The 23,978-nt window shown below is 43.6% G+C and overlaps 1 protein-coding gene across 5 annotated transcripts; it reads left to right on the forward strand.

Moving 5' to 3' along the window:
- The first annotated feature begins 51 nt into the window (after positions 1 to 51).
- Positions 52 to 21,985, forward strand: ZBTB43 (zinc finger and BTB domain containing 43). 5 transcript variants are annotated; one of them, XM_059658057.1, is made up of 4 exons: positions 109 to 202; positions 1,128 to 1,314; positions 16,627 to 17,865; positions 20,959 to 21,985. In XM_059658057.1, exons 3-4 carry the CDS (start codon positions 16,650 to 16,652, stop codon positions 21,357 to 21,359), a joined length of 1,617 nt encoding a protein of 538 aa, XP_059514040.1. In that variant the 5' UTR covers positions 109 to 202; positions 1,128 to 1,314; positions 16,627 to 16,649; the 3' UTR covers positions 21,360 to 21,985. The 5 variants fall into 5 exon arrangements, with proteins under 5 accessions (XP_059514042.1, XP_059514039.1, XP_059514043.1 ...); XM_059658059.1 differs by lacking the exon at positions 1,128 to 1,314 and having other exon boundaries at positions 52 to 202; positions 16,627 to 18,098; positions 21,644 to 21,985; XM_059658056.1 differs by lacking the exon at positions 1,128 to 1,314 and having other exon boundaries at positions 52 to 202.
- The last annotated feature ends 1,993 nt before the right edge of the window (positions 21,986 to 23,978 follow it).

The following is a 23,978-nucleotide window of genomic DNA, read 5'->3' on the forward strand; positions in this document are numbered from 1 at the left end:
GCAGGAGCCACGCATGCGCACACCGCTCTCTCGCCGGCGCACCCTCGGAAGCACTGTCAGTTTCAGGGGGCGGCACCGGGAAGCGTTTCCGGGGGCGGGAGGTGCAGGCTGAGGCGCTCGCGGCGGCGACAGCTTGAACCGGCCTGGTTCCGGCGGCGGAAAGTGTCCCGGGCCGGCTATGTGAGCGCCGAGCCCTTGGCAGGTACGGCGGGGTCGGGACCACGGGCGGGGAGGGGCAGGCAGGGAAGCCGGCGAGGCTTAGGGCTCACCTGCGGGCCGGTGCGCGCCGCCCGCCCCGCCAGGCCCGGCCGCCGACCCGGATGCTTCAGCCGCGCGCGGGTGGTGGGAGTCCCCGTGCGCCGGGTCCTGCGTCTGCGGTCTCCCGCCATCCCCGCACTGCGACGCCAGGGCCCCCGAGGGAGCGTCGCGCCCAAGGTCACCCTGCGGCGGAGGCGGCGGACGGACCTCGGCGGACCCGAGCGCTTAGAGGTCCAGCCGCCCTGTGTCCCGGCCTTCGGCGACCTCGGGTTCAAACCCAGGCCGGGAGGGAAAGGCTGCGCCCGGACGTCGCGGATACCTGCTTGTTTACCGCCGTGTCACCTCTGGGCCGTCGGTGTCACCTGCTGTCACCTGCCCATTCTGCCTCTGAACTTGGCCGCTGTCAGCTTTGTCTTTCTCTCCACTCTGTGTCTCTCGAGCCCACCCCGGAGTGGTTGAACCTTGTTTTTATCTCTGCCTCCGCCTCGCTTCTGTGTCTCTCGTGTTTCCCTCTAGGCCCTTATTCCCATTCACGGCCTGCCTGTAGGTGCAGCCCTTCGGCCCCCGGTGTTCCTCCTAGCCCGCCGGTTCTGGCTTCCTCTCCTGTTTGTGCCTCCCCTGACCGGGTTTGTCTGGGCAGGGCGGGCCGGCCTGCCCCGACCGCTGAGCCATGGAAGGTGACTCATGACCCCTCGAAGCTTCCTGTCCTGGTGACATTCTCAGTGACTAGCCTGCAGTCTGGCTCGACTCTGACAGGTGTCTGCCCATCTCGGTGTCAGGGTGCAGGAGCCCCTAGCGGGCAGACGGCGGCCATCTCAGAGCTCCGGTGACTGATGAACCCTCGCCTTTTCTCACCCACGGTTCTTCAGGCCCGCTGCGCGGCCCCCTCCTTCCCTTTGCTCCATCCCTCACCCCAGGATGGCCTCCAGGGCTCTCAGCAGCTGCTTCACCGGACCTGTCTGCAGCTAAGGAAGGGCCGGCGGAGACTCTCTGCCCTTGGGGCTCCAGGAACAGCAGCAGGGTTCCTGGGAGAGCTGTGTGCTGTGTTCCCAGGTGGTCAGTACCTACAGGGACTAGTCAGTGATGAGAAACCTAAGCATTTGGGGTTCATTCTCTGCTTTACAGGAGCACTCACGGGAGAAATAAGCCAGACACAAGAGAATGACTATTGTATTGGCCCACTTACAGGAGATACCTAAAATAGGCAAATTCCTCGCCGAAACCGGTTTGGCTCAGTGGATAGAGCGTCGGCCTGTGGAGTGAAGGACCCCAGGTTCGATTCCGGTCAAGGGCATGTACCTGGGTTGCGGGCACATCCCCAGTGGGAGATGTGCAGGAGGCAGCTGATCGATGTTTCTCTCTCATCGATGTTTCTAACTCTCTATCTCTCTCCCTTCCTCTCTGTAAAAAAATCAATAAAATATATTTAAAAAAAAAAAATTCCTAGAGAAAGAAAGTAGGATATAGTTTACCAGGGGCTGGGAGAGGAGGGAATGGGGGAGAGTTCGTGCCTAATTGGATACAGAGTTTTAGTTTGGGACCATACATTCTGGAAATGGATGGAGGTGATGGTTGCACAACATTGCCATTGTACGAAATGCCACAACGTGTGCACTTTAAAATGGTAAATTTTATGGTAAGCGTGTTTTACCACAATGCGGAAAAATTGCTCATTGGAGACACCTGGAACTAACAAGCTCTTTGAAAATGTGATTTAAGAAATTCACTCTGTAGCTTTTAGGAATAGCATTTAGTTGAACCAGATTTATTGATAACCTGCTCTCTTCGCAGCCAAGGTCCTTAGGAGTTTGGTTAAAAGAATTCTGTTAGAATCTTCCTCAAGTTTTCTACTTATAGCAGGTCCCACCCTAGCTCTCCTCCTTCCTCCATATTCCGTGGATTCAATGCAGGAGTCTGCTGCATAAGTAGAAAATTCGAGGAAGATTTTGCTTTTCACGTGAAGAAAACTCATAGGGTTGGAAAAATAGTTTTTTTTTTAATTATAATAATGCAAAATTATGTGTTATTTCTTTAAGGGATGCCTTTATTTTATGCTCATATTTAAACTGTCAACTTGCCTGTAAGATAGTTTATCAAACTTTCTATAACGTGTGGCAGCTGAATTACTACCATGTTGAATTCTAGATAACATCGATTATTTTATGTACCACCAAATTGAGAGAAAACACTGCTAATTAAGCTATGACATATACTTTCTTATCATTTAGGCTTTTAAAATTTCTTATTGGAAACATTTTTAGGCTTATTTAGGTATTTTCAGTGATATTCGAATGCATATATAACAAGAAAGAATAAGTGAAATAGGTTAAATTGATCATTAAACTTCTTAACATTCCTTCTCTTTTGAATACTTTTCAGTTCAGAATTGTGTTCATGCTTTTACACTGTGTTGCACTTTGTGCCAACATCCTGATTTAAGAAGTTTAAAAGTGTGAAAAAAATTTTGCCTCTTAAAATTAGTGGAATATGCTCTATATCATTTTCATGAGCTATTTTTTTACCTTATCTTTATCCTATATAATAAAAGAAAGACATGTAAATTGACCATCCCTCCGCTACACTCACCAGCCAATCAGGAGTGAGTATGCAATTTAACCCGACAAAGATGGCAGGTTAATTTGCATACACAGGCGCTGGGCAGAGAGCAGAGTGGGAGAGCCGGCAGAGAGTGGAGCCAAGTTCCCCAAGCCACCAGACAGAGAGCAGAAAGCTGGTGGCTTGGAGGACTTGGCAGAGTGGGAGGCTGTGGGACAGAGACAGAGCAGGAAGGGAATACCAAGAGTACAGGGAGCACCAGGAATTCTGGGAATAGTAGTTCTGGTGGCAGATGGATCTCCTAGACCAGTGGTTCTCAACCTTCTGGCCCTTTAAATACAGTTCCTCATGTTGTGACCCAACCATAAAATTATTTTCGTTGCTACTTCATAACTGTCATGTTGCTACTGTTATGAATCATAATGTAAATATCTGATATGCAGGATGGTCTTAGGCGACCCCTGTGAAAGGGTCGTTCGACCGCCAAAGGGGTCACGACCCAAGGGTGAGAATCGCTGTCCTAGACACTAGAGCAAAGTGAGCCTGGAGCAAATTATTGTTGCAGTGGGGGATGGAGGGAAAGCAAAGGTGAGAAACATAAGTAAAATCAGAGTGTGTAGGAAAAATTAAAGGGAAGATATCCTAAAACTTCCAGGAAATCTCCACCAATGATGCAAAGAAAAAAAAAAGCCTCTATTATTCTGTGACCAACAAACCAAACTGGGTTGGGGGTCTCAGACAATTCGCTCATATGATTGCAAAGACAGAAACTCTGGGATTGGAGAGGGGTCCCCTGAGGGCTTCCTGATTGGAGAGGGTGCAGGTTGGGCTGAGGGACCCACCCCCAGAGCATGAATCTTCGTGCACCGGGCCCCTAGTCTAAAATAAGTTTGGAAAGTTTTCCGTCTTGTTTGTAACATATTGAGGGAAAAATACTTTCCTTTTATTTTGTTGGTATGTAGTTAATTTTCACGAAACAAGTGCCTTTCTGCATTCTGCTTTCTTGATTTGAGCTTCTTCTCCTGAATGCTAATGAATATGAGAGGCTAAGTTAAAAATATTTCCTTGGCTTTATTGTAATATATTGGCAGGATGACTGGTAAGTGGGGAGTTAATATAGCTAGAACAATACCTTCTTTTTTATTTTTATTTATTATTTTTTAAAAATATATTCTTAGTGATTTTAAAGAGGGGAAGGGAGAGGGAAAGAGAGATAGAAACATCAATGATGAGAGAAAATCATTGATCAGCTGCCTCCTACATGCCCCCTACTGGGAATCAAGCCCGCAACCAGGGTATGTGCCCTTGACCGGTATTGAACCCAGGACCCTTCAGTCCGCATGCCGACACTCTATCCACTCAGCCAAACTGGGTAGGCCCTTCTTTTTTATTTATATTTGTATTGTTTATTTATATTTTTGTAGGGGGAGAGAGGAAGTAAGAGGGAGAGAGAGAGAGAGAGAGAAAACATCCCTCAAACTGCAACCTGGTATGAGCCCATGACCCTTTGGTGCACAGGACAATGCTCCAACCAACTGAGCCACATGGGCCAGGGAATACCTTCTTTAAAAAATAAAATTATTGAAGTATAGTTGGTATACAATATTATATTAGTTTCAGGTGTGCAACCTAGTGATTTGACATTTATAGACCTTACTAGTGACCCAGTGCACAGATTCGTACACATTGAAAGGAAATTAATTAGAAGGTGACCAATGGGGCAGGACTGGGTGAGAAGGCTGGAGGCAACCTCCTGCAGTCCCTCCACACCTGGGGTGGCGCTGTGGCTCAAAGGGCGTCTGCAGAGTGAGCGGGGTCCCTCCAGCAGGTGGGGTCTCTTGGCCTGGCCTGCAAAGATTAGGCAGAAACCAGCAGTCTGATATCCCCCAAGGAGTCCTGGATTGCAAGAGGGCCGCTCTCAGTTGACACACCCCGGAATCGGGCTACCTCCTCTCTGGTTCGAGAACTGCAACTGCCAAGCCACTGCAGCTCAGCAGCTCCTGCATTGCGTGTTTGCCCCCTGGTGGTCATTTTGCATCATAGCTACTGGTCGGACGGTCGCTTAGCCCTTTATATATATAGATGATGTGATCACCAAGTCTAATAACCATCTGTCACTGTATTCCCTGTACTGTACATTATGTCTTCGTGGCTGATTTATTTTAACTGGAAGTTTGTATGTCTTATTCCTCTTACCTCTTTCACTTGCCCCACACCCTTCTTCCCTCTGCCAGCTATCAGTTTGTTCCCTGTTTCTATGATCTGTTTTTGTTTTATTTGTTAATTTGTTTTGGTTTGTTTTAGCGTCCACATATAAGTGAAGTCATGTAGTATTTTTCTTTTTCAGACTTCACTTAGCATAATATCCTCCAGGTGCATCCATGTTGTCACAATGGCAAGATTTCACTCTTTTATTTTTTTCTGAGTAATAGTCCATTGTGTGCATATACCTTATTTTTATTCATTCATCTATTAGTGGACACCTAGGTTGCTTCCATTTCTTGGCTATTGTAGATAATGCACTAAACATAAGAGTGCTTAATACCTTTTTTTTTGTTTTAATCTCAAATTGTTTACCACAATGGAATGTTTGCCGTGAAATTTTAAAACATTCAGTGGTGGCTTAAAGGGTGCTATGAGTCAAACTTCATAAAGTAAGTAGCATGTTTTTTAGAAATCCTAAAAGAGGTTTTACTGAGTCCTTTGGCTAGAATGTTCCAGTTAGGAGAAAATATAGTGGTGCTGATTGACCACGGTCTGGAGATTTTAATTCTGCAAAATCACATAGGCATTTACCAGGTTGATTTTTTATTTGACAAATGTGCCATGGTAATGTAAGATGTTAACACATTGTTTGCGGGTAGTTTTTATCGCACACTAACAGGTGGCGCGGGCCATTTTTGCTAATTTTTTGCGCAAATGGCAACGTTCAGTAAAATTACGATAACTTTAGTTTACGTATTTATACATTACCTGCATTCTACCGCTAGTCTATAAAAAACGTGTTAATACGCGTCCTGCGCTCTACTACCAGTCAACGTAAAACGTATAAGTAAAACGTATAAATACGTTTCCCGCATACAATGTGTTAACATTAAAGAAAATTGGGTGAGGGGTGTATGGGAACACTCAGCATTCTTTACAGCTTTTCTATAAAGCTGAAATTATTTCAAAATTAAAAGTTTATTTTAAGATAACAAAGGAAGAATCTAAGAATGCATAGAATGGACATCCTATATAATAAAAGCCTAATATGCTAAGTGTCCAGCCGTCCGGTCAGCTGTTCAACCAATCAAAGCATAATATGCTAATGATATGCTAAGGCCGCTCACCTGCTCGCTATGATGTGCACTGACCACCAGGGGGCAGACGTTATGACCAGTAGGTTAGCTTGCTGCTGGGGGTCCGGCCGATTGGGAGTGAGTGAGACGGGTCAGACACGCCCTGGCGCCCTCTCACGGTCCCTCCCCAGCCCCGATCATGCACCGGTGGGGTCCCTCGGCCTGGCCTGTGCCCTCTCGCAATCCGGGACCCCTTGGGAGATGTTGGAGAGCCAGTTTCAGCCCAACAGTGTAACAACCGGTCACTATGATGCTCAGTGACCACTAGGGCAGACATTCAACGCAGGAGTTGCCCCCTGGTAGTCAGTGTGCTCCCACAGGGGGAGTGCTGCTCAGCCAGAAGCCAGGCTCATGGCTGGTGAGCACAGCAGCGGTGGCGGGAGCCTCTTCCACCTCCACGGCAGTGCTAAGGATGTCCTACTGACGGCTTAGGCCCACTTCCCTATGGGGAGCGGGCCTAAGCCATCAGTCGGACATCCTCCAAGGGCTCCCAAACTGTGAGAGGCACAGGCTGGGCTAAGGGACTCCCCCGCCCCGCCTCTAGTGCATGATTTTCGTGCACCAGGCCTCTAGTCAATATAATAAAAAATACCGATCTTGATTAGTTTTCTTGCTACTACTCACATACATGTGTAGTTTTTATTAGCAAGGTAAATGTACGCAGTGAATAGCACCAGCATCTCTTTGAATTTTCAACATGATTTTTCCTTTCAGAAGTCAATGTTGATTTTAATCTATAAAAGTTCAACTTGGCCCTAGCCAGTTTGGCTCAGTGGGTAGAGCGTCAGTCTGCGGACTGAAAGGTCCCAGGTTCGATTCCGGTCAAGGGCACATGCCCAGGTTGCAGGTTTCATCCCCAGTGGGGGGCGTGCAGGAGAGATTCTCTCTCATCACTGATGTTTCGATCTCTTTCTCCCTCTCTCTTCCTCTCTGAAATCAATAAAAGTCAATAATTAAAAAAAATAAAAGTTCAACTTGGTTCTTTTTTTCCTTCTCTACCGAATATGCTCAATTGTCCTCTATTTTCTTGAACATATGGAATATAAAATTTTCTACTAATTGTATAATTCTGTCATTCTAGGTCTGTTGCTATTGATCTTTTTTTTTTCTCCTCTCCTTATTATGACTACATTTTTCTGCTTTTTTGCATGCATGGTGATTTTTTAATGGGTGCCAGACATGAATTTTACCTTGTTGGGTTCTGGATGTTTTTCTGTAATGTAAATATTCTCAAGCATTGTTCTGGAACACAATTAAGTTCCTTGGAAATAGTTTGATCCTTTTGAGGCTTATTTTTAAGCTTTGCCTAGCAAGACCAGCATTGCCTTTTATCTGGGGTCAATTTGTCCCCACCGAAAGCCTCTTCTGAATACTGAAGGTTTTCTACTCAGGGATGTTTTCGTCTATTAAATATTTTACCTGATTATTCTTTATACTCCATTCATTTTGTTCTTTCTCTCAAAGACAGTAATTAACCATATGTTGTGGTGCATTTTATCTCTAGTCTCTGTCCTTCTGTTCTATTATCTTCTCTCTTGCTGTTTTCATATTATCATCCTCCTCCTGCATTCTGATAGAAGTTCCCCAACGTGCCTTCCACATACATCATTGATTCCATTTTCTATAGTCGAAATTCTGCTGCTTATTGCCTGTTTACATTTCTGCTCTATTAGTTTTCTTACATCTTCCCTTTAATTCAGTGAGCTCTTTTTTATATATCATTCTGCTGTTTTATCTCTTCTTCCTTATACTTCATTCATACAGACCATGTTGTCATAAATTGTTTTCATAAGACAGTTATTTAAAAATGCTATCTAAACTGTACTCTTTATCTCTTGCTATTTTCTTTTTTTTGTTACTGTAGAATCTATTTACAGACCCCATTTACTTAACGGAATAAAACCATGTTGCTTTTATTGTTTATTAACTTTTTAGAGGGAAACATTCTGTTCAGGTCTAAAATGTTCTCCCTTTTGGGTGGATTGGTTTTGTTCTTTCACGGTATATCTGGGTACTGTTAGAACAAACTCTTAGCTCTTTTGCTGGTGAATAGCCTGAACCATACCGACACCAGAGCTTAGCTTAAGGGAATGGCTGGGGCCAGAGGCTATTTGGTACTCTCAGGAGAGCTTGAGCTCTGCATTTTCTTCCTTGTTGGTGAAAGTGATACCAGGGACCTTGTAGTCTCTTGCTCAGCTGGCAAATGATGAACGATGTCTTTGCTTCCTTCCTGGGCTACTGCTGAGCCCCGTCCTCATATCAGGTTTTTTAAAAAAGAAATCTCTACCAAAGGCAACCTTTGGTATCCCAGTGCAGCCACTTTTGAATATTGCCAATCTGCAGGATCTATCCCACGGTCCACCCTCACTTTTTAGTTACAGACCTTCCAAATGAACAGTTACTAGTGTTCCTCTGACTCAGTTGCTGCACTATATGAGGATTGCCTGGTATAGCAGGTGGAGTTGCTGGGGCAACAGCTCCTTTCAGTCTGACCACATCTCTACTATACCCTTAATTAAAGTTTGTGGCATATAGATAACTCTGGTCTCTAGTTTCTAGGACTCAAGCCAACTTTTCCAAACTTCTTAGATTATTTTGGTTAGGATGTGGAAAATGGGAAGAATTATACACTGCCCTCAAGTCTTCCTCTTACCCTGGTGACACCAAAATTTATAGTGACAAGATATATAACTGTAGGGTATACCAGGCTCCCTCCCCTGAATTCCTGGTGCTTTTCTGTCAGGCTTTGGGTTGAATAACAGGGTTGTATTCAAGTTTGTTTGTTTGTTTGTTTAATCTCCCCTACCAGATTATAAACTCTGGACGGTGAGATGCCTTGATCATCTTAAAGATCCCTCATAGGCCCTTACATACAGTATTTTATATTGTTTTTAGCGAGCTAATTCATTACTTCTGTTAAAGTCTTTTAAACAATGGGTGCCCGGCTAGCTCAGTCGGTAGAGCATGAGTCTTTTAAACAATTGAAACAGGAGCTATACTATTTTTATAGATCACAACTGCCTGTAACTTTGAATGTATCGCTTATATAACAGAAAAACCTTTAAAGTGCAGGCTTTGCATGTTACTAAGATCAGGAAATATGTAGAAAGCCACACTCACCCAAAATTATGGCAGAGATCAGATACTTATTAAATTGCAATTGGCACAGTTAAAAATAAAGTTATATGATTTTTCCCCAGTTGTTTTAATGTGTGGTAAAATATATATATATCGTTAGTTTGCCATTTTAACCATTTTCAAGTGTACAATTCAGTGGCATTTATTGTACTTGTTGTGCAACCAGCACCAATTTTTTCTTACCCCAAACAGAAACTCTACCCATTAAGCAATAACTCTCCTGAGTCCATGGTACCTCTGATCTACTTACTTTCTGTCTCTATGAGTTTGCCTGTTCTAAATATTTCACATACGTGGACATATACAACATTTGTACTTTTGTATCTGGCTTATTTAAGTTAATGTTTAGTATGAGGTTTCATTTTTATTTTTTATTTATTTATATATATATATATATATATATATATATTTTATTGATTTTTTACAGAGAGGAAGGGAGAGAGATAGAGAGTTAGAAACATCGATGAGAGAGAAACATCGATCAGCTGCCTCCTGCACATCTCCTACTGGGGATGTGCCCACAACCCAGGTACATGCCCTTGACCGGAATCGAACCTGGGACCTTTCAGTCCGCAGGCCGACGCTCTATCCACTGAGCCAAACCGGTTTCGGCTCATTTTTATTTTTATTTATTTATTTTTAAATAATTTATTTTTATTTTTTATATATATTTTATTGAATTTTTTTTTTTTTTTTTTTTTAACACAGAGAGGAAGGGAGAGGGATAGAGAGTTAGAAACATCGATGAGAGAGAAACATCGATCAGCTGCCTCCTGCACACTCCCTATTGGGGATGTGCTCGCAACCAAGGTACATGCCCTTGACCGGAATAGAATCTGGGACCCTTGAGCCCGCAGGCTGACGCTCTATCCACTGAGCCAAACCGGTTAGGGCTAATGTTTCATTTTTAGCATTATGTTCATCCAGGTTGTAGCATGTATCAGAACTGCATTCCCTTTTTTGTGTGTGTTCTGTATATGTCTTGTAGCTATAATTGATTTATAATATTGTTCAGTACCTCTATTTACTTATGGGTCTGTCTGTTTTTTTCTATCAATTATTGGAAATGAGGCGTTAAAGTCCATCTGTTATAGATCTGTCTGCTTCTCTCTTCAGTTCTGTCCATTTTTGCTTCATCATATTTTGCTTCATTATGTTTCTCTTGTTAGGTGTGTATACATATATGTGTGTTTATAATTGTTATATCTTCTTGATAGATTGAATCTTTTATCAATATATAGTATTATTTGTTCTTGTAACCTTTGTGACTTAAAAATCTGTTTTGTCTGATGGTAATATAGGGATGGGCAAAAGTAGGTCTATAGTTTGTATGGAAAGTAATACAATAATTAATAAATAATACAACAATAAACTCTGTTTTATGTACTCAGAATTGTAAACCTATTTTGCAGACCCCAATATAGCCAACCCCGCTCTCTTTGGTTACTCTTTGCATGCAATATCTTTTTCATCGTTTTACTTTCAACCTCTTTGTGCCTTTATGTTGGAAGTAAGTCTCTTATAGACAACATATAAATAAGTTATGTTTTTTAATCCATTCTGCTGATCTCTGTCTTTTAATTGGAGGAAGGATTTACTTCTATCATTTAGCTATTTGTCCTTTTAATATCATGTATGCTTTTTGTTCCTCAGTTCCTCTATCACTGTCTTTTTTAAATGTTTGTTTTTTTAACTTACTTTTTTGTATTCCATTTTGATTCCCTTCTTTTCATATATATTTTTTGTTATTTTCCTGCTAGTTACAGTGAAGTTTACAGTTGGTATCTTAAATGTATAACAACCTAGTTTGACTAATTCTAACTTAGTTTCAATAGTATGTAAACACCCTGCTCCTATGCATCTTCATCCCTCCCCTTAATGTGGTTATTGTCATAGATTACGTCTTCTTATTTTGTGTGCCTATTAACATAGATTCATAATTATTGTTTTATTCATTTGTCTTTTAAATCATATAGGAAAAAGGAGGAGTTATAAACCAAGCATAATAATATCAGTTTCTATACTTACCTATGTTGTTACCTTTTTCAGTAGTCTTTATTTCTGTATATAGCTTTGAATTACTATCTAATGTTCTTTTATCTCATCCTAAAGGACCTCCCTTTATCATTTCTTGTAGGGGAGGCTTACTGGTAACAATACCCTTAGATTTTGTTTATCTGGAAATGTCTTAATTTCCCCTTCATTCTTTTAAAATAATTTTTATTGATTGATTGATTTTAGAGAGAGAGGAAGGGAGACACACACAGAGAGAAACATCAATTTGTTATTCCACTTACGTATGCATTCATTGGTTGATTCTTGTACGTACCCTGACTGGGGATTGAATCTGCAACCTTAGCATATTGGGATGATGCTTTAATCAACTGAGCTACCCGTCCAGGGCTTGCCTCTTCTTCATTATTGAAAGAATAGTTTTGCCATATATAGAATTCATGGTTGACAGATTTTTCTTCTAGCTCTTTAAATGTCATACCACTGCCTTCTTCTATCACTTTAAATGTGGTCCACTGCCTCCATGGTTTCTGATGAGAAATTAGTTGTTAATCTTACTGAAAATCCCTTTTACATGATGAGTTGCTTCTTTCTTGTGCTTTGAAGATTATCCTTTTTCTTTGGCTTTCTACTATTTGACTTACGATGTATCTCATGTGATATCTTTAATTTTATCCTGCTTGGAGTTTGTTGAGCTTCTAGATGTGTAGGTGTGTCTTTTATCAAATTTGGGAAGTTTTTGACTGTTGTTTCTTTAAATATCTTTTCTACCCTTTCTTCTTCTGAGAGTCCCATTTTGTGCATGTTAGTGTTGGTACATTTAATAGTGTCCCACAGGTGCCTCAGATTGTGTTCATTTTTCTTCATTCTTTCTACTACTCAGGCTGGATAATATCATTTGCTTTATCTTTGAATTTGCTGATTTTTTTCCTTCTGCCTGCTTAAATCAGCCATTAAATTCCTTTTACGAATTTTTAATTTCAGCTCATATTTGTTTCTTAGGTCTGCCATAACAAAACATCACAGACTAGGTGACTTAAATAACAGAATTCACACACACACACACACACACACACACACACACACAACACAATTCTAGAGGCCAGAAGTCTGAGATTGTGGTGTTAGAAGATTTGGTTTCTCCTGAGCACTTCTTAGCTTGCAGATGGCCACTTTGCCACTGTGTCCAAATTTCATTTCTTACCAACAGGCCAGTCAGATTCTATTAACGCCCACCCTGACGGCCCATTTTAACGTAATTGGCTCTTAAAGACCTTACGTCCAGATACAGCTCCATCTGGGGCACAGAGGTTACAGGGCTTCAGCATGGGAGTGGGGAAGGGATATAAATAGCCTGTAACACAGCTATTATTCTTTTTAGCTCCAGAATTTCTATTTGGTTCCTTTCTATAATTTCTGACTCTTCATTGACATTGTTCCCTGATTTCCTTTAGTTCTTTGTCATATAGGGTTTTCGTTTTGTTTTTAGCAATTTGATACACAAGATGATTGATTTAACATCTTTAACGAGTGCTTGCAATGTCTGGAATTTCTGATTCTTTTTTCCCTGTGCATACTCCATATTTTCCTTTTTCTTCGTGTAGTTTTTAGTTTTGGTTAAGAACTGGAACATTTTGAGTATTCTAATGTGGTGGCTCTTGAAATAGATTCTTCCCCTCCGAGGCAGTTTCCTTTATTACTCGTTGAGGGCTGCAGTGACCTGTTTGAACAGTGTTTTTCCACATTATTTTTCAAAGTCTATAGTATTCCTTGTTGCATATAGTCACTGAAGTTTCTGTTGCTTTATCTATGTGGTCAGCCTATGACTTGACAAAGATTTCCTTAAATGCTTTGACCCAGAGGAATGCAGGGGAACATATATTGTTTTTTTTAAGAACTTATGATAGATGCTGCTGGGGAAGCCACTGCAACCTGAGGAATCCAAACAAAGCTGTGTGGGTCTACCAGACTGGCCAGGGGCAAAAACCCCCCAATTTTTGGAGGACATGGCCCTGTTGTCCACCCCTGGCATCAGCCAGCACTGTAGGAATGTGGGCCAATGTCCCCCAGGCTATGGCAAGGCTGAGGAAGGGATTGTAGCTGGTTTGGGCACACTGCTTTCTTAGCAAGGTTCAGCTGCCTCTCCCTTCTTCAAGGGAAAGGCTGTAAGTTACTGTAAGTATCTGATTGGATTCCAGGGTTCCAAAATAGTTGATTCTGATAATTTTAACAGCTTACTGATTGTTTTTATAGAGGAACTGACCTCTAGAGCTTTCTACTCCACCATCTATATATATAAAAGGCTAAGCGACTGGGTGAGATGGTAGGTATGACATGCCGGTAGGTATGATGCACAGTGATCACCAGGGGGCAGACGCTCAATGCAGGAGCTGTCCAGCAGGGGATGTCGGACTGCTGGTTTCAGCCCGATCCCTGCAGGCCAGGCCAAGGGACCCCGCTCACTCTGCAGATGCCCTTTGAGCCCCGGTGCCACCCCAGGTATGGCTGGCCGAGGAGGGACCACGGGAGGTTGGCTCCAGGGTGTGTTCAGCCCATCTCGCCCAGTCCCACTCCACTGGCCGCCACGTAATTAATTTCCTTTCAGTGTGCATGAATCCGTGCACTGGGCCTCTAGTTTTCTATAACAGTGCTATGGCATTTATGTTTGTAGAACTGTTTTTAAAAGTCTATTGTCAGCCCTAACTGGTTTGGCTCAGTGAATAGAGCATCGCCCTCAGACTGAAGAGGGGTTCCAGGTTCGGTTCCAGTCAAGGGCATGTACCTTGGTTGCGGGCTTGATCCCCAATAAGGGATGCGCAGGAGGCAGCTGATCGATGTTTTTTTCTCTCTCATCAATGTTTCTAACTCTATCCCTCTCCCTTCCCCTCTGTAAAAATCAATAAAATATACTTAAAAAAAATAAAAGTCTATTGTCAGTCATTTAAAATTCTATAACACATACTTAAATCTTGAAGAAAAGGTGGATATTCAATGATAGTGTTGGAAAAGTAGGCTAGCCATTTTGGAGGGGAAAGGGCTGGATCCCAGTATTTCTCTTTATGCCAAAATAAACTTTAATATTAAAGGTTTAACATGCTTTTTAAAAAATGTACCAAGAAAAAGCCTAAATAATTTTTGTTTACTTTTTAAAAATAACCTTGGAGTTAGGAATGCTTTTCCATGTCTAACACACAGCCCTGGAGCCGTAAAAGTAAAGATTGAGTAATTTACATACATTTCAAAGTTCATTTCATGAATTTACAAAAAAAACCCCTACAAATCAGTAAGATGAATTGCCCAATTTATTTGAGCAAAGGATATGACTGATAATTTATAGGAGAAACAAATGACCAGTAAACATGAGTAAAGAGTATCTTATATAATAATTAAAGAAATGTTGATCAAAACAGTGAATCATAGATTAGTCACTTTCGTGATTTGCCAAATTTTTAAGATCTTATTTGATAACATCCAGTGTTGGTAGAGTGTGGGGGAGTAGGTACTGGCAATACTGTGGGTAGGAGTGTGGCGTGGTGCAACCTTTCTGGAAAGTAGTTTGGTAATACATATCAGAATGTCAAATGCACAGCCCTTTCTTTGACCCTGCAATTCCACTGGTAGAGATTAATCTATGGATATTTCAAAGATATGCCAAGATAGTTATGCACAGATGTCCATTATAGCATTGCTCATCATTTCAAACTGGACGATTAAAATTCTGTAAGAAGAGAACTGCTTAAGTTATGATAAATCCATATAGTAGGAAACTAATATCCATTTGAACAAAATGAGTTAGCTCTTTTTGTGCTGATGTGGTGCCTTAGTCCACTTGGGCTACTGTAACAAAATAAATAGAAATTTATTCCTCAGAGTTCTGGAGGCTGGGAAGTCCAAGGTCAAGGGGGCAGAAAATTCAGTGTCACTCCCTGGTTCAACGGTAGAATTCCCTGTCCTGTCCTTACAGGGAATTCCGGGTGTCTCTTTTATAAGGGAACTAATCCCACTCGTGTGTATTAGTCCCTCTCCCCATGTTTTTTTCCAGTTAGTTAAAAACAAAATTCTACAGTGATGAGGTCAAGCAGAGAATCTGTTTACATACATCTATACTTTTACATAGTTTTCTTTCCTTTTTGAAACTGCAAGTATCTAAATAGTTTGTTTCTTGGTCTATTTTTGTTTTAAGTTATGATGAAACATGTTAAGAGGTATAAATCATCAACTAATACTTCATTCTTAAAACACTGTCTTACCTTTAAAATTATTAATGACTACTTGGTATTTTGGCATCTTCTAAGAAGCAAGAGAATGATGTGATAGGGAAAATAGCATAGGCTTTGGAGTCATAGAAACCTAGATTCAAGTCCCATCTTAATAAAAACTTCTATTTTGAGCTTGGCATAGTTGTTTGAAATCACTGAACTTGAATATCAATCCCTATATTTGCAGAGTCATTATAAAGATTAATTGAAAAATGGGTGTATTCATATATAGTAATTACATACCAGGGACATTATATACTCAAGAAACATTCATTTCTTCTCTTGGCATCTCTCCCTATCTCTCATTGTTGACTTGCAATCTTTGCTTTGGTTGTCTGGTTCTTTTATCTTACACTTTTATCTCATACCTGGTATTTAGCAATACTTAGATATAGATTAGAGTGATATGATAAATACCACTGATAAATCTGTTGGGTTTTCAGACACAGGCAAAATGAAGAGTTAATACCATGATGAGTGGTGGGTGGTTCCTACTCTTGGCACACTCATACCTGCTAGCCTTGCTCTGCGGAATTGTGCCAGGCCAGCACAGCCAAGGGTTCGGTGAGCCTGAGGGGGTGCGGCGAAGGATGTAGAAAAGACAGAGAGAATAAGCTGGGTCTCTAGGTGGATCTTTCTGTGCCTGGCTGAGGCCACAGAGAGATCTAGATAGCAAGTTGAGCCTTTATTTTATAGCCAGAGGTAAACAAGGTAGTGGTCACCATAGTTACAATGTTCTTGTGAGTTTCACTTGTTTTGGCAGCACTTGGTGCATCTCCCTCAGCCCATTAGCTACCCAGATAAGATCTCTGGAGCGTCATAAGGTCAAGCCTAATTATGTTAAGTGGGCTGTGCCCCCTAAGCCGGACTTGTTTGTGGCTTTGCCAACAGGTCAGTCGGAGGCTTAACCCTATAGCTGCTCCCTACAGGGAATGAATGCTCCACCCACCAGTGCCCACAGGCGAGACTCTGGTGGCACTGTGGGTCCGGCTCAGTTTTCTTAGTGATCGATAAGTTTCTCTCTGGGATGGCACTAGCACTCATTTTTCTTTCTTTTGTAGCACTGAACAAGATTTGTGATGAAATGGAGCCTGGAACAAACTCTTTTCGAGTAGAATTTCCTGATTTTTCCAGCACCATTCTGCAGAAACTGAACCAGCAGCGCCAGCAAGGACAGTTATGTGATGTCTCCATTGTGGTGCAGGGCCACATTTTCCGGGCACACAAAGCTGTTCTTGCTGCCAGTTCGCCCTACTTTTGTGACCAGGTGCTTCTGAAAAACAGCAGGAGGATTGTTTTGCCTGATGTGATGAACCCAAGAGTGTTTGAGAACATTCTCCTGTCCAGTTACACGGGGCGTCTAGTAATGCCCGCTCCAGAAATTGTTAGTTACTTAACAGCAGCAAGCTTCCTCCAGATGTGGCATGTGGTGGACAAGTGCACTGAGGTTTTAGAGGGAAACCCTACCGTCCTTTGTCAAAAGCTAAATCACAGCAGCGATCACCAGTCTCCAAGCAGCAGTAGTTACAATGGCCTGGTAGAGAGCTTCGAGCTGGGCTCTGGGAGCCATACTGACTTCCCCAAATCCCAGGAACTGAGGGATGGAGAGAATGAAGAGGAGAGCACCAAAGACGAGCTGTCATCTCAGCTCACTGAGCACGAATACCTTCCCAGCAACTCGTCCACAGAGCACGACCGGCTGAGCACGGAAATGGCAAGCCAGGACGGGGAGGAGGCGGCCAGCGACAGCGCCGAGTTCCACTACACCCGGCCTCTGTACAGCAAGCCCAGCATAATGGCTCACAAGCGCTGGATCCACGTGAAGCCCGAGCGCTTTGAGCAGGCGTGCGAGGGCATGGACGTGCACGCGCCCTACGATGAGCACCAGGTCACGGAGTCCATCAACAACATGCAGGCGGAGCACTCGGTCCAGCCTTCGGGAGTAGAGGAAGACTTTCACATCGTGGAGAAAAAAGTGGAAGCAGAATTTGACGAACAGGCTGATGAAAGCAATTACGATGAGCAGGTGGATTTCTATGGCTCTTCCATGGAAGAGTTCTCTGGAGAGAGGTCAGAGGGCAATCTAATTGGGCACAGACAGGACGCTGCCCTACCAGCAGGCTACAGTGAGAATATTGAAATGGTAGCAGGGATTAAAGAAGAAGCTTCCCACTTGGGGTTCTCGGCCACTGACAAGCTGTATCCTTGTCAGTGTGGGAAGAGTTTCACTCACAAGAGCCAGAGAGACCGCCACATGAGCATGCATCTCGGCCTTCGGCCTTATGGCTGTGGTGTCTGTGGTAAGAAATTCAAAATGAAGCATCACCTCGTGGGCCACATGAAAATTCACACAGGCATAAAGCCGTATGAGTGTAATATCTGTGCAAAGAGATTTATGTGGAGGGACAGTTTCCACAGGCACGTGACTTCTTGTACCAAGTCTTACGAAGCTGCAAAGGCTGAGCAGAATACGACTGAGGCTAACTAAAAATAGTATCTGGCCCTTGAGTGGCAGGCACCAAAATAAAAGATGGTAATTATGCAAATCTGGGCACAGATGATGTGTGCTACTTGCTATTATGAGAGAAGCTTAAAAAAATGGAAGATATTTCTGAAAGACCAGTTCTAAGTAGGCCAATTAAAAAAATCCAGTTCCTCAGATTTGTATGTTCTAGTCCAGGTCTGGAGTAGGTAATGGGGGTAAATGAGCCCCCCTTCCAGCTGGCCGGGTACACCTTTAGGCTTGTTGTGATTGGGGCAGGTGGACTTAGTGATGGAGATACCTGCACTTGGAACTGGATGCTAGCCCACCAGTTCCCTTTCAGGTGGTAGCCGTTTTTGATCACTTGTTACAAGGTCATGGAAGCTTATTTTGCTCTTGGCTATAGATACTTAGGTAATGTGGATTTGTTTTGGTAGCTGCTTTCCTGAATGAAATGCTACTTATGTAAAAGCTACAAACAATGTGATTCTTAGGATGCGAAATTGATTACAGAGCTTTCATCTGGTTTTCTTTCTAAAAGGGTATTTTAACTAAAACTAAGGAGATAGTAAGAGGGTGACAGTTGAAGTGTAAAACAGCTTATGGTACAAGCTTCGATTTCTGTAAGAAGCCACTGTCACAGTGTGTTTCAGACTCTTGATAAGGCAGAATTTTGTATTTAGTACTAGCATTTAGTTTGAACAATTGTATCTAATTATAATTCTCTAGTGTGCCAGAGATAGATATTTCTAATTGGCTTGCTGTCCCAAATCCGTTATGTTTTAACTGTAGCATCCACACAGTGGGATCTGCTCTACGACTAGCAGACGTCTAGCCTGCTGTGACTGACCATGGCACCACTGGCTGCTGTAGCCTTCTGCCCTATCTTAGATGGTTCTTCCCAAAGAGGTCAGTCCGTGACCAGTTAGTGGGAAGGAGCCACAAGTCACAGCTGAGAATGACCTGTGAGCTTCATGAGTAAATGGAGTGCTGCAATGACACTGCCCCCAGCTGTCAGAGTGAGAGTTGCCGAATAGCAGAATTGTGAGTGGCAGGTCACAGTGCAGGGAGAGAAACTACACAAGAAGAGAGGAGTCTTGGAACTACATCGATAGGGGAGATTTATTCCCTGAGAGGGTCATACTGAGCTAAGGCTGCCAGGTCTTTCGGGAGTGCTGGGATGTGTTTTAAAAGGGGGGAAAGAAGGATCCTAATTTTAGAAAGTAGTCTACAGATTCATGCTCCCAAATTGTAGACAAAGCCGCATAAATTTACAAGTCCACATAGCTAGCTATACCTATCAAAAGCAACAAGATGAGCAGCTATTCTGAGACCTTTTCTCCAATCAGTCAGATGTTTCAGGGTGAAAAGCAGGCCTATGTTCAGGATGCTTTTAAGCTCTGTAACAGACCTGAAATTACCACCAGGGTAGGACAGGGTGCTACTCTATGTCAACTTTTCCATAAACTTACTGGTCTATTCCTTCCAAGTGCAAACCTTTTTTTCCTGAAAATAAAAATAACTTTTCTTGGATTTGGGATGAAATTTTGTTTTAAAAGTTTGGTTTTGCTCTGATGTGACAGACATCGCTGGCAATGGCCTCTGATCCTTAAGCTTCTACCACCAGGTGTTTACTTGTTGAACGTTGTCTAGAAAGAGGAAAGAAAGTTCTCACCAGTTAACTCTTGTAATCAAGATTACAAAACAGGGATCTACTCATTAACACTGTATCATTCTCGATATATAAAAAGCACTTTGTATTTAAAACTTTATTATAATACATATATATATAAATATATATATATATATTGATTTTTTAACCTAGAAACTAGCTATTACCTCTTGGTTGTTTGCCACATTAATATTCTCTTCATGTTGAAACATCACCATTACCAGTCCTTTCTCTGTGGACCTGACAGAGCGCCTGGACAACCAAGCTCAGTGGCTCCAGTCCTTTCTCTCGTTAGAGGCCAGTGGGGTTAGGCCTGATCCTAGCCATTATGTGTGAGGAGAAACTGCTCCCCCCCTTCATCTGTCAGCACTAAGGCAGAGAAGCCTTTTTGGTCTGCTGACAGCTGATGACGCTCTTCCATGGTATCAGCAAACCACTGTCTGCCTGTTTGGAAGGTGTGACATCCCGTTTCCCATTAAAGATTATATTCACACGAGCATTGGGACACTGGGGAGGAGAGTCCCAGAGGTAAAGTTAAATACTGGGGGGAAACCACGTTCCTTCAGCCATGCCGAGGCCAGCCAGCACCCACGTCGTGAGTAATGAAGCGCCAGCACTGGGCCGGAGCAGGAGGGCAGCCCTCTGGTGTCATTTGGAAGCAGTCAGTTGTGCTGGGACTTATGTCATGAGTTGTGAAGCTGTATTTTTTGTTGAAATCCTTATATGCACATCAGCTACTAAATGTAGAATTTAAAGTCCAAGTTCCTCACCTCTATTGTTTTAAGTTTTTTATGATCGTTGAAGTTTCCATAAAAATTAGGGTTGTTCATCAGGCCAGCCAGACCCTGGGAGACAGTTGGGCATCTGAAATGTTGGCATGTTCAGAGAGGTGGGGAAGGGGATTGCCTTAGTTGGGACAATTCTATAAACTCGGCTTTTGGGGGGTAGGAGTTCATGCTGTATTACTACCTGTTTTTCCTGCCTACCCTGGTTGGATAGTCTGTCTCCTTAGCCTCTGTACAGCTTTAGAAAATCCTTATCCTTCCAAAGTTTGGGTGGCTGTGGGTAACATTTTCCAAACAGTCTTTCAGGGATCATATCAGTGGCCTACAACCAAGGTATTTGTCCTCTATTTTATAGAGTCTTAACTGTGGTTTGATCTACTCCCAGTGGGAAAGGGCTTCAAGGCGCCACCAGTGGTATTTAATGTGAGTACTGATACTATGCCTTTAATTTTAGATGTACACATTACAGTAATCCACTTGGTAAGTAGGCGTCACTGTCTACGGAAGGACTGCGGCAGCCTTTCGTCCTGGGCCCAGCCTGTTGATTCTGATGCAGGTCTCACCTTCCTCCGGCCTCCTCTCCTGGCCACAGCTTTCAGGGAGTCTTCCCAGAGGGTTTCCTCCTTTCTCGGGGGCTTTTCCGAACTAAACTGGCCCTGCGCTGGCTTCCAGCTGTTTGGGAAAGCTGCTGAGCCTCAGCGGCTCCTTCCTGGGAAGAGGCCCAGCTGCCTGCCCCCAGGGAAGTTAGAGCCCGCGGGCAGAACTGCACTTCCCTGGGGAGGGGGGTTTGCTGCTGTCCCTGGTCACCAAGGGTGGCGAGGACTCCGTCACTCCCAACCCAGGTGTTTGCTTTGAAAAGGCCTCTGATCGCTTAGGAGTGCTGGACACCAGACAACATAGGACCCTCCCTCAGCCCCCGCCCCTTCAATGCCACAGTTAATTTTGTGTTTAGGTTGCTTTCATGGGTGACTAACTTTATTCAGTGAAATCAGGGTTTGTTTGATTGAGTTTTTTCTTTGCTACTTATATATTTAAAGGTACATGTTTCTTATTTTAGATCTCTACTGATAGTATTCTATGGGACGATGCTGGAACACATTTTGCAAATGTGACATTTTTTTTTTTTTTTTTTTTTTTAGTTTTGCTTGAAGCCTGTGTCACAATGTCAGTTGCTGCTGCCTTCTTTCCCTTTATGAGGTTCCAGAAAATTACTTTATTTATGCAAGTCAGGTGACTCTTAGGCCATGAAACCATTTGATGATAAACAGATTATCACTAGGTGCATATCTTATTGATATTTTGTGAACTGTTATGCCTGTGTTGCAAAAGTTGAATAGTTTTGTCTACATATATTGCTGTCTGCAGTGTACAGCATGGTTTTACTTAACTGAATGTTACTGTTTAATATTTTCTTCTTATAGAAGAGACCATGCCCTTTTGTATGACATGTTTTAATAAATGTTATCTGTCAATTTTGTAAACGTTTTTTCACTCTGGGTGAAACATGTCTTTGTTTTCATTCTGGCTTTTGCCACCTGAGAATAAAAGTTATATTGTGGCCTTTCGAGAATAAATGCCAAGTAGGCAGTCGGATCGAATAGGTAGTGAGTGACCGTTTGCGATGCCAGGCACTTACGAAGATGCTCTCCTTAAACCCCGCCAGCCCCATCAGGTATTAGGTGTGCTGGGTGTTCTCTGCTCCTTTAGGTCCCCTCCCCACCCTGTGCTTCGTTCTGGAGTCCAGCCTCTCTGGCCAGGATCTACCAGATGTGCTGGAAGGAGCTTGGCATTTAGGCGGAGAGGTTGGGGAAGTCACTCCCCTGGCTTCTTCCTGCCAGGTGTGGGTTGACGGTGGCCGGGCTCCTCTGCCAAAGGCCACAGCTCCTCTTGGGCAACTTCAAGGTTTGGTAACCACACCCTGCCTCTACCATTTCAAGCCAAGGATTGGTCCCGACTCCCTGTTTGCCAGGCCTCAGGGGCTTCTCTGCCCTCGCAGGAGTCCCTTAGCCCCGCCCACACCCTTTGTAAGCAGTCCCCTTATGACTGCTAGCTCATCCCAGCTGAGTATGCCAAATGCTTCATGCCAGGACCCTGGCTGATGCCCCAGGTCTATTCATTTCACATGTGCAGCTGCGGGGATTCAGAGAAGGCAGGCTGTTCCCAAAGGCAGGACAGTGGCCAGAGCAGAGCTGGGGTGCGAATGCCGGGCTTCGTGGCTGCAACACGTGGAGGTGGCTTTTCCTCTGCTCCGAAATCCTCCTGCTCTTTAAGGGGCTCTGCCTCACCTCACTCTGCCCTTCCCCAGCCACCCCCCTAAAAAAGGAAACCCTGAAGGACCAGCAGCAGCGCCCTTTAAAAGTGCTACAGGCGCTGCGAGCCCCACATGTTTCCACACAACAGCTCATTACCCGAGACACTGCTTGTTTTAGACCAAACTTACCATCTTCCCACACACCTTCTGTCCCACTGTTTGTGGTGAGGCTCCCTCCCCATTGCTGGTTTTGAAGCTGCAGTGGCTTGGCCATCCTCTGCTGGCGAAGAAGCCCAGAAGAACTGTTTCTAGCCCTTTTCCCCCGAGGTAGGGCCTGTCCATCCTGACCAAGGGCAGACAGCTCAGTCTCCGGCATGTGACCCCTCTGACCCCTACTTTCACCCCTCCTGGGGACCCTGCTGAGGCCTGTGCCTACCAGCAGTCCAGCCCCCCTAGAAAGCAGGTTTCACACGGCTCCTGCAGGCGAGGGGCCTCTGGGGTGGAGATGAGAAGCCCTGTCTCCTTATCAGGGGGAAGGAAAAGATGACGTGGTTCATTTGTCTTTGGGAACAGAAGGGCAGGAAGTGAGCATGTAACACCTGCGCAGTTTACTTAGATTTCCTCGCAGTCGCCTCGGACAGCTCCCCTCGCACACCAGAGCAACCCTGAGCCCGTCTCCAGGCCTGGGCATCGTGGAGGGCGCACAGCTCTCGGATTGTCCCACAGTCAGTGGAGCAGTGAGCAAGTCGGCAGCAGGAGATGAGGTAAGCTGGAACTTGATGTAAGTCATTCATTATTTGGTAAATGATCTTAAGTATGTTCTTTCTCTACAGAAAGCGAAAGAGAACTCTGTGCCCTTTGAACTTCATCTTGTTCTTTTTAAGAAAACTTGGACAGCGGTCTGTGTTTAGAGTTCAATAAATGACGATGGGCAAGAGTGGCATTTTTTTCCCCTTAATGAGAAAGAAACCAGAAGTGGAGTGAAGGTGGGGAGAGAAATTTCATCATCTTTTTCTGAACTGGTTTGACTAGTTGGATCAAAACCAAACAATTTGACCCTGGCTGGTGTTGCTCAGTGGTGAGAGCATCATCCTGTGCACCAAAGGGTTGAGGGTTCAATTCCTGGTCAAGGACACGTATCTGGGTCACAGGCTTGATCCTCAGCCCCGGCCAGGGCCCATGCAGGAGACAACCAATCGATGCATCTCTCTCACATCGATGTT

This window comes from Myotis daubentonii, chromosome 11, assembly GCF_963259705.1.
Source record: "Myotis daubentonii chromosome 11, mMyoDau2.1, whole genome shotgun sequence".
NCBI classification, from domain to species: domain Eukaryota; kingdom Metazoa; phylum Chordata; class Mammalia; order Chiroptera; family Vespertilionidae; genus Myotis; species Myotis daubentonii.

Excerpts from the sequence above, each read along its gene's own strand:
- ZBTB43 (XM_059658056.1), top strand. The coding sequence starts at position 16,650 with ATGGAGCCTGGAACAAACTCTTTTCGAGTAGAATTTCCTGATTTTTCC. Across the intron at positions 17,866-20,958 it reads TTATGGCTGTGGTGTCTGTG|ATGTACACATTACAGTAATC; the intron begins GTAAGAAATTCA and ends CTTTAATTTTAG.